At 36.3% G+C, this 9,650-nt stretch overlaps 4 protein-coding genes and 1 long non-coding RNA gene across 5 annotated transcripts in view; 2 read left to right on the top strand and 3 right to left on the bottom strand.

Annotated features, from left to right (window-relative positions):
- Positions 1–837, top strand: part of LOC104701947 — a 5,195-nt gene extending 4,358 nt beyond the window's left edge. The window contains exons 8-9 of the mRNA XM_019227768.1: positions 310–405; positions 514–837. Of these exons, the coding sequence (XP_019083313.1) occupies positions 310–405; positions 514–594 (177 nt within the window). The 3' untranslated portion in view covers positions 595–837. The remainder of the gene's footprint in view (positions 1–309; positions 406–513) is intronic.
- On the bottom strand, positions 1,508–2,160 carry LOC104701945 (protein ELF4-LIKE 2). The gene has a single exon (XM_010417714.2). The coding sequence runs from the start codon at positions 2,133–2,135 to the stop codon at positions 1,767–1,769; it is 369 nt and encodes a 122-aa protein (XP_010416016.1). The 5' UTR covers positions 2,136–2,160; the 3' UTR covers positions 1,508–1,766.
- Positions 3,726–5,293, bottom strand: LOC104704840 (monoacylglycerol lipase ABHD6-like). The gene is made up of 4 exons (XM_010420865.2): positions 4,381–5,293; positions 4,165–4,257; positions 3,996–4,063; positions 3,726–3,843 (listed from the first exon to the last, which is right to left on the bottom strand). Exons 1-4 carry the CDS (start codon positions 5,176–5,178, stop codon positions 3,726–3,728), a joined length of 1,077 nt encoding a protein of 358 aa, XP_010419167.1. The 5' UTR covers positions 5,179–5,293.
- LOC104701944 (germin-like protein subfamily 3 member 1) lies at positions 6,252–7,150 on the top strand. Its single transcript, XM_010417713.2, has one exon. It carries the CDS (start codon positions 6,350–6,352, stop codon positions 6,974–6,976), a length of 627 nt encoding a protein of 208 aa, XP_010416015.1. The 5' UTR covers positions 6,252–6,349; the 3' UTR covers positions 6,977–7,150.
- Positions 8,610–9,644, bottom strand: LOC104701943. The gene is made up of 5 exons (XR_753913.2): positions 9,528–9,644; positions 9,339–9,412; positions 9,164–9,215; positions 8,988–9,064; positions 8,610–8,898 (listed from the first exon to the last, which is right to left on the bottom strand). It is a non-coding gene; the product is annotated as an uncharacterized LOC104701943 (long non-coding RNA).

Genomic DNA, 9,650 nt, shown 5'->3' with positions numbered 1-9,650 from the left:
TCAGGGTCTTTTGTCTGTGAGATCATGGTTTAATGAAGCTGCAGTTGTCTGTTTATGAAAACAGCGGGGGAATTCAAGCTATGATGAATAACAAAGCGAAAAAACTGGCTGAGCAAGATGAAAAGGCTGTTATATCTTCGAACGTCCCTTATACAATCATAAGAACAGGCAAGCTTGAGAACAGTCCTGGAGGGAATCAAGGCTTCAACTTTAGCGCGGTAAATTTATCTAATAATTGATAAACTAACAAGATGAAACATGTGTTCACTTGACTGCTTGGTTTCAACAACATTTTTATGAATGAAACAGGGTGCTGCAGCTAAAGGAAGCATAAGCAAGGAAGATGCAGCTCGTATATGTGTTGAAGCTCTAAGTGTGATCCCACCAACAGGGTTAATATTTGAGGTAGATAAACAATCTTTGCTTTTCTAGATATAAAACGTTATGTTTTTATTGATGCTGCTACCAGTTCAAAGAAGCCTATTTTACTGATGAGGCTTCTGTTTCGGTCAGGTTACGAATGGAGAAGAAGTTGTATCTGACTGGGAAGGACAGTTGATGAAAGTGATGCAGAGACAGAGTGAAAGGAAGTAGTAACGTTCAAAGTGGAAATGAACAGAACATCATATTATACATCATCATTGTCTATCTTTACAACATCTTTCTATTGATGTAGATAAGAAATTATTTCCTTCATATTTGACATGGGTCTCAAGAAACTTTGAAAGCCTTTAGGATTGATTACAAGTTTCTCTCCTCTTGTACGCATCAAAAATTGTTTGTTTTCACTATTGTAAGATTGAGAAACCATTAGAATCATAGCAAGAATTATATGAACAGTATGGAGGCCCTACCATTTACTGTTTTTATAAAATATCCAGAAAGAAAATTGATAGGAAAATGGATGTGAGCCAAGAAATTGATTATAAAAAGGTGAAGTGAACCAAAAAGTTTGGCTGGATTCTTTTGTCCAAAAGCCAATGAAAACAAATAAAGAAAGGGGGGGAAGAAGCTTTGTGTTGTAAAACAACTTGAAACTTGTGTAAAAATGGAGAAAAAGATAAGGAATAATAAAAAGTACCAAACTAAAGTTAAAACTACAAGTCTCTGTTCTGTTGTCTTTTTGACTTGAAGGATCATGCAAGCAAACACAAAGGCAACGAGGATAATCATCTTCTTTTGCTAGATCAGACTTTGGTACAATTTCATGTCTTTCTTTTTCTTTATTTTGATTCGAGTATCAATCTTACTTTATATTGAGCTAATAAGGGTTCATATGAACATTGCTAAATTTTGAAGTTTCTACAAACAAAAAGAAATGGTTTTTACATGTCAATTCTATAACCAAAGAAATCACGCTGCACAATACACATTCATTTGTGAGAACCCTTTTTGAAGTGCATAAAGATGATTAGAGAATTTCATTAGTCCAAAGATGTAATTATTATTAACATGTCAAAAAATGCATCAGTTGGTGGCAGAACTTGAATTTCAGAGATATGTCAAATCTAACAAAAGAAGAAAACTTCTTTTATTATCTCAGAATCAAAAGACATAAACATTATGTAGATAACAATTTCAACAGAGATTACAGGAAGCAAAACTGTTGAAGAAGACCCTTAAGAAAAAACAATATTAATGTTCATATTGTTGTTGGACAACAACAACAACAAACATTGTCACTCCTTAATCCACAATCAAATTAGCTTTTTGAATCTACATAATCAAGATTGGTTTTTATTTTTTTTTGGTTGTTGGTTATGTTGTTACCCGGATCTAAACCTCTTCTGGTTGTTGTTGTTGGCCTTGCCATCAGATTTAAGTGTACCTGTAGACTCCCCTTCGGATGAAGCATCAACCGATCTGGCGAAAGAATGAGAGAGATCTCCATAAAGACTAGCCACAGTTCTGATATTGTTATTGAGCTCTCTTATCAAACCAACATTTCTACCCAAGTGATCAGCTTGTTTAGACTCGTGGTTCTGATTGATCTCGTTGATCAAAAGCCGGTTTTGATCAAGAATGTCTTGAACTTGAACAAAGCTCTTCTGAAAATTCTGCAACACTTTACCATCCATCTGGTATCTCTCCCCACCAAATCCAGAATACACATCTCCTTCCATTCTTGATTCCATCAAAGCTCAAATCTTTTGTCCAAATCTACATAACAAAAAGGCAAATAAAACTCACATTAAACAAGTGTCTTCTTCCGTCGACCTTGTCTATTATAAAGCTCTTTGATCACTCACATAAGATTCTACTTTTTCCAGTAACACAAATCAAAGATAATAGTATTTTTCTTTCTTTTTGTTTGCAGTTACATTTCAATCTCAAGAACCATCAATTTCGGACTAAACACCAAACACGTTTTGAGGAAAAAAGAGATCTATATATAGATAAAAGAAAAAAAGGAGAAGTAAGTAAATAGCTCTGCTATAAGTAGTAGCCTTTCACCTATATAGTGAGATAATCTCAACAAAAGTAGAAACCGATTCTATAAGATTCATCAAAATTTTGAAGACCCAGAAACCAAAAAGAATCATATCTATCTATGAACTCAAAAAGCAAAGCAAGATTTTTTTTCCCCAAAAGCTTTGATTACATAACAAAACAAAATTCAGTTTCTTACCTTGAAAAAAATAAACAAGCTCCGTGAAGAGGTGGTGTGACACAGAGAGGCTGAAATCGAGATTTATTTTTTTCTCGGGAAATAAAACAAGAATCTTTATGTTTTTCTTGTTTATAGAGAAAATAATATGACAATTATTGGAAAGCAAAGGAAAAAAAAAAAAAAAAGAATCTACTTGTCGTCTGTAGACAAACAGTTTGAGACAGAGAGAGATTTGAGGGGAATATTTATATAAAATGTTCTTATCTTTTTTTTCTTATAACCCATCTGTAATTTGCAGAGTTATGGAGGTTAAAGATATTGTGCCACTGTGTCAGACATCTGGAGCAAAATTATTTATTTTTTTGACCCGACCCGTAACTTTTGTTTTTATTCTTTATAGTGTCAGTAGAGAGGTCGAACCAGAGAACTTAAAATCTATATTAAAATTTTATAGTATGAAGTTAGTATTTAGCATGTAACATTTAAAAATATGGGTCAGAAAATTTAACATATGAAGTTTGGATAATTACAAAAAAAAAAAAAATTATAATTATTTATAGATTTGGATGAAACTTGAATTAAACACCTGTTAAATCGAAGCTATGATATAGGAGCAAGCCAGATATTCACACGAGGAGAGTATTTTTCGTGGGCTGGCCTGCGAGCTTCTTGAAGGTGTGGGCCGCAATGTCATAGCGAGAAGCACGATGGTGGTCTGGTCGATGAAGTAAATAAAGTTACGTTTTTAAGGTCCTGGTACATGCTCACGTTGACTCAAAACTCCTCGTTCATACCAAAGAAAATGCAAAGAACATTAATGTCTTTATCTTGTCTATGCACCATGAACCCCCTTGGTTTTCACCAAAACTTCCATTGTATGGTCAAATTCTAGAAATGCGGATTGGAATACAAGTTGTTAATCCCAAACCCAATGCATTGATTAGGCAGTTAGTTTGTTTGGACATACTTGTTTTACATGTTATAATCCTTTAGACCGGTAGTTTTGCATCCTAGTTGAATATTTTTTGGATCAAATATGGATAATGGATATATTATTGGTATAAACCATGCATAAATTTACTACCGTAAAAAGGAAAAACTACAGCAGTAGAAGTTAAGGAACAACACCTAAAACAAACGAGATAATCAAATTGTTAAGAGTAGTCGGTGCTTCAATGTTTACACCATGTCCAATTTCCTTCAATACCTCTAAACTCGAGTTTGGCAAATTCCTGTCAAACAAAATTATGTGGCAAAGAAATTACATAATAATATTACTAACAAAATTAGAGTATGGAGGTTAAACTGTGAGAGATCCTTTATTATGACTTAAATTGTTAGAGTTTAGTTATCATCAATTCATCACTCATCAAATATTATTTACCTATGTAGACGACGTCCATGCTCCAAAGGAAACACCTGATCCTTGTCACCCCAAACGATCAACGTTTTCTGAATATTTAATCAACACCAAAATAAATAAATCATCAGTTACTAATTATTCAGTTAAAAAAAAACTGTTTTATTTGATAAAAAAAAAAAGATCAAATGACCTGTGATATTGCAAAGAACTCTGGCTCCTCTTCTCTTTCCAGCAAATTCTTAGCTAGATCTAAAAGTTCTTCTCGATTTGTCTCATACATCACCTAAACAAAGATTGAAAACTTTAAGGGCTTATTCTGCAAATCTTTAACATCTGGATCATTTTTTAAATAAAAACTAAACTACGGGGCAGAGTCAGTAAATTAACAAAAAGAAACAGAACTTACAGAGATGAATTGGGAGAGGATAAAATCTGGAACCCAGTCAAGAAACCTAAGACCTGTATTCATGGAAACCCTAACTAACAACCTCAGATCCCTCGGACTACTCGGAACCAAAATCTCTGACACATATCCGCCGTGTTTTTTCATCTCCGTCACCTTCTGCTGCTGCGTAAACCCGACTCCACTACTCACAATCACCAGTCTCTCAACCATCTCCGGCCAAATCTTCGCAATCCGGTACGCTACGAACCCACCGTAACTAATCGAGTAAACCGACAAATCTCCTCCGTCTTTACCACCACCACAACCAAGCCTCTTCAAACCTCCGACGATACTCCTCGCCTGAAACTCCACGCTCCGATCTGTGTTTCTCGAGTACGATCTCCCGAAGAAAACGAGATCGGGGATGAATAGATTAAACGATCTCGACAGATCCGTGACCTGAGTAATAAATTGCCATTTCGAGTTCGCTCCGTAACCGTGTAACATGAGGAGGTTCGGCCGGTTGATTTTCCGGTGGCCGGAGATCCAGAAATGTAACGTGGTTTCACCGTCGTTTAAATCGACGGTGATCGGGCGTAGATCGCAGAATACTATAAAATATAAAGATAAGAATGTATCCGCGAGCTTGATTAGAATCGGGTAATCGAAATTGTCGAATAAACACCAAACGAGGCTCTTTAAGAGAGTTATTGCGATGCAGATGGCGTGACGGAGGATTCGAAACATGAGTTTCATTGACGCCATTAGAGAGTTTTTGGTGATGATGATTCTGAATAATATGGTTGTGTTCGTGTGCATGCATGTGTGTCTGTCTGTTAGACCATCTGCATTCCCTGGTATCTCAACCAGCTTCTCGTTAATTCAAAACAAATAAATGATAATAAAGGAAGAGAGAATGTGAGAAAAACAAGGAGAAAAGTGAAACGATTCTCATTTTAGAATTCTAGAATCGTTTCTGGACATATGTTTATTAGTTAGATTTTTTTCTGATTTTGTTTTTAAATAAATAGTTATATTAAATTAAAAAAATTTCCGTTAAAAAAAATAATTTATATTGGGAGACTCTTATCGTTTTAGAGAGACAAAGAAAATTGGTTATGGTTAAAATTTGAAAAAACAGAGCCGTTTACTATCTCTCCCGGTTTAGTCCGGTCTGATTCGATTGACTACTTCTTTCTCGCCGAAACGTTACTGATGGGCCAAAAAGCCCTATTTGTTATAATTTTGGGCCCATAATTCACACAAAAGACACAATGGTTTAGTACTCTCTTCACACATTGTTTAGTGACATATATAGCCAAGAAAAAGAAGGATCATTCCAAGAATCTTTCTTGAGCTTTTCTTGTTTTGTTTTGTTTTTGTGGACATCTTTGTTAAGCTTCTTCTGGCTGTCAAATAGTGTCTTTTAATGGTCCGTCACATGTGCCATTGGTCCACATTACATTACAACACATACGTATCCACATCTCCTCCTCGTATTCTCTACGTCAACTTTACCCAACTTGTGACAAAATCTTTGGCGCTTGGCTCATAACTCCAACTACCTTCTCAAGTAAACGAGTTTTTCTTATCTTCTTATGGACGTGATTTGCGCTCTTCTACTTACTTGAGCGACAAGTTAATTATTCAGCAATTAGCCTGATGTCTTTTAATTTGCCTCCGCAGTCAGATTCCGAAAATTTTCTTCATCTGTAATTAATATCAATGTCTACATCATCCTTACAATCACCAGTGATCTACTAATGATGCGGAACACGCAGGCAAAGAAAAGAGGCGTTTTGTTTGTTTCTAAGAGTGGTCCTTGTTCTTGGATGTCCATAATGGTTTCCAAAAGCTTATCTCCGTCTTTCGAACGTTCACCACACAGTTTATCCACCAACCTCTCTATATAAACACAGAGGAGAGAAGTGAGAAGAGTAGATAAAAAAAAGAAAAGAGAAGAGAGTTATTCCTAAACCAGTCATTCAAAATGATGCGCATTATCTTCCTCTTATCTCTTCTCTTTGCTCTATCCAATGCCTCTGTTCAAGACTTCTGTGTCGCAAACCTGAAACGTGCTGAGACCCCTGCAGGTTACCCTTGCATTCGTCAGATTCATGTCAAAGCTAGTGACTTTGTCTTCTCAGGCTTAGGCACTCCTGGAAACACTACAAACATCATCAGTGCCGCTGTCACTCCCGGTTTCGTTGGTCAGTTCCCAGGTCTGAACGGTCTAGGCCTCTCTACAGCTAGACTTGACCTAGCTCCTAAAGGTGTGATCCCAATGCACACTCACCCTGGTGCCTCTGAGGTTCTCTTCGTCCTTGAGGGCTCTATCACTGCTGGGTTTGTCTCCTCTGCAAACGCTGTCTTCGTGCAGACGCTTAAACCAGGACAGGTCATGGTTTTCCCACAGGGCTTACTTCATTTCCAAATCAACCAGGGAAAATCCTCAGCTGCAGCCTTTGTCACATTCAGCAGCGCTAGTCCGGGTCTCCAGATTCTTGATTTCGCACTCTTTGCTAACAATCTTCCCACTGACCTCGTCGTGGGTACTACTTTCCTTGACGCAACTACAGTCAAGAAGCTAAAGGGTGTTCTTGGAGGAACTGGTTAAAAAAAGACTTGGGACTCCCCTTGACTAAAACAACAGCAAACACCTCTTCTTCTTCTTCTTATCTTTAATGGATTCTTGTCATATCTGTATTGTGTTCCTTGTAATTCTTCAAAACCTGTCAAGATTATTACATTGTATGTGAGTTTTTCATTCAAGATCCTGAGTTGGTCATCATATCATTAGCTAAATTTAACCATTGACTTGAGTGAACCTTCCAATATAGAGAAAGAAACAAAAGAATGCTAACTTTAAGGACCAAACCTCTCACATGGGCTCAGTGGTCCCAACTCCACAAGTTTAAATCGGTCCTCTGCAATGATTCTATATGATATGGTTGACATTAACCCATTAGAACCATACAAAAAGGAGCCATCATGTGTGTTTGCAAAATAGCTAACTTAGATCTACAGCTGGACCTGGGAATTAAGAACACATTTTAACAGTTTATTTCAAAAATGTATCACCAAATCTAAGAACTTTCATCCCCATCTCCATTGAAACGACTGGTTCCAGATTAAAAGCAGAACAACTAACAATACTCAGATGTGATCTAAATAACAATATTGAGTTGCAGCCAAAGACAATAAATTTACAGATTATGGAAAAAAAAAGAACCAAAATTGAGATGACTTAACTCCAACAGCAATGCTCATTTTAGTGTTGTTGTAAATCATTGATCTTGCGGAGAAGCTGACTTCTTTTAAAAAGTAAGAAAGCAGCAACAACTACTTGTAAAGCTGCAGCTACACCGGCGAAGAAAAGCCCCACCGTATTTCCCGTGTTCACCTTCTTCTTCCGATGATGATGATGATGGTTCCTTGACTTCCTTCTCTCTCGCCATTTTTTTCTTCTGTGGTGATGCTTCTCGTGAATCGCCTTGTTATTCTCAAAGACCCTTACTGGAGGAGGCGGTGGAAGAGGAGGAGTGATGGAAGAATCTTGTGATTGTGAGTCAATTAAGATAGAAGAAGCAGAGATGGAGAAGAAGACGAAGAAACATAATAGAAAAAGTCTCAAACTTTGTAATGGCAACGGTTCCATTGTGTAAATTTCGCAGAATCGAAATTAGGATTGAGAGTTTCAAAATCTCTTTAATTATGAAATCAGGGTTTCTCGATTTTGAATAGCTGCGTAATCTGAATCGATTTGAAAAGTGAATCTGAAGAACGTGTAACGTAGAGGATCAGGGTTCCTGGTTGTTTTTTTTTTTTTTTACGTTTTAAATTTAGACAAAGATGGAACGAACCAAGAAGATGATACTGATGAGGATGGAAGTTTTTGATAAAACTATTATTATTTTAAAGATCCGGTGGGCCGTTTTGGATCTCTTCTTTTAATAATATCTTATCTAAATAAGGCCCATCATACAGTATATGATTTCAGATGTGATATTATTATTTGGATCCGCAGCAAATAAAACACTAATTACAAATGTGTTCATCACGGTCACACTATATATAATGTTTGCACTATGCACATGTGATTGTATAATAATCTCATCTGCAAACATATATTCATATATGATGAAGATAATAATAAAACAGTTGAATTCAAACTTAAAGGTTATTGATGGGGAGAGTTATACAAAACCAAATATATTGTTAAACTTTACAGTAATAATTGAGGGAAATGTGCAAGGGAGGGAAGAGACACACGTAAAGTGGATTCTGATGAAATCATTTATCTGTGACTGTGAGGTATGGAGCCGATTTTAATAAAGCTATACACAACAACTTCGTCATCAACAAGATATTTAAAGCAATTTGCATACATACTAACATACACATGCAGACATATATTTAAACTACATGCTATATACCTCTTCACGTCATATCTGTTTATATCGAAATTGGTTACAGCGTTTAAGCCTCTGAATTTTATTGCCGCGATATCATACGCCTCCGCTGCTTCTTCTTGCGTACCTTCATCAAAGTTGCGATATAGAGTTACTAATTAATAACAACAATGTATAATGTTATATATTCAACCATTTATAGAAGTGGTCTCATACTAAATGTGCCAAGGTACAGGTCCTTGTTTCCAGCAACTCTTCCGATTCTAGCTTGCCATCTTCCATGTTGATGATGCCTGCATGCATTATACATCCATGATCATAAACATCCTCTAATGCTATATACATGCTCAATTGCTCATAATTAGTTTTTACAAGGTATGTCCAAATCAAACCTTGTAACTCCTCTGTAAACGGAAGCTCCCCTCCAAAAACCCACTACTATTCCTATATGATATGGGAATTTCATATCAAAGCTTTGGTTAAGTATGTAACTATGTATATATAGAAAGCCTATAAATATCAAATATTGCAATGAGAGTGATGTTTTAGGTTGAGTACTAGTTATACCTCCTCAACATGGCAACAAATTCTTGCCTATTCATGTTATCGAGTTCCTCGATCTCCTTTTCGTAATTACTCAACTGGATAAAAGAGCATCAAAAACACTGATATTAGTTACAAACCAACTCTAAATGAATCCATCAAATTAAGTCAATAACATCGTTTATTAAACTAAACCCGAGTAAAAGTCATTACAGAGAACACACGCAAGATTTTTTCTCTCTCGATAAGGCGAAACCAAAACTTCAGCTTTCAGATTTGCTTTCTCCGACGAAGCCGCAACTGCGGAGTCGTCGTCGGCTGCTTCTCCTGCTCTTC

This window comes from Camelina sativa, chromosome 7 (genome assembly GCF_000633955.1).
Source record: "Camelina sativa cultivar DH55 chromosome 7, Cs, whole genome shotgun sequence".
Classification (NCBI taxonomy): Eukaryota; Viridiplantae; Streptophyta; class Magnoliopsida; order Brassicales; family Brassicaceae; genus Camelina; species Camelina sativa.
This window is presented reverse-complemented; position numbering and strand designations above follow the sequence as displayed.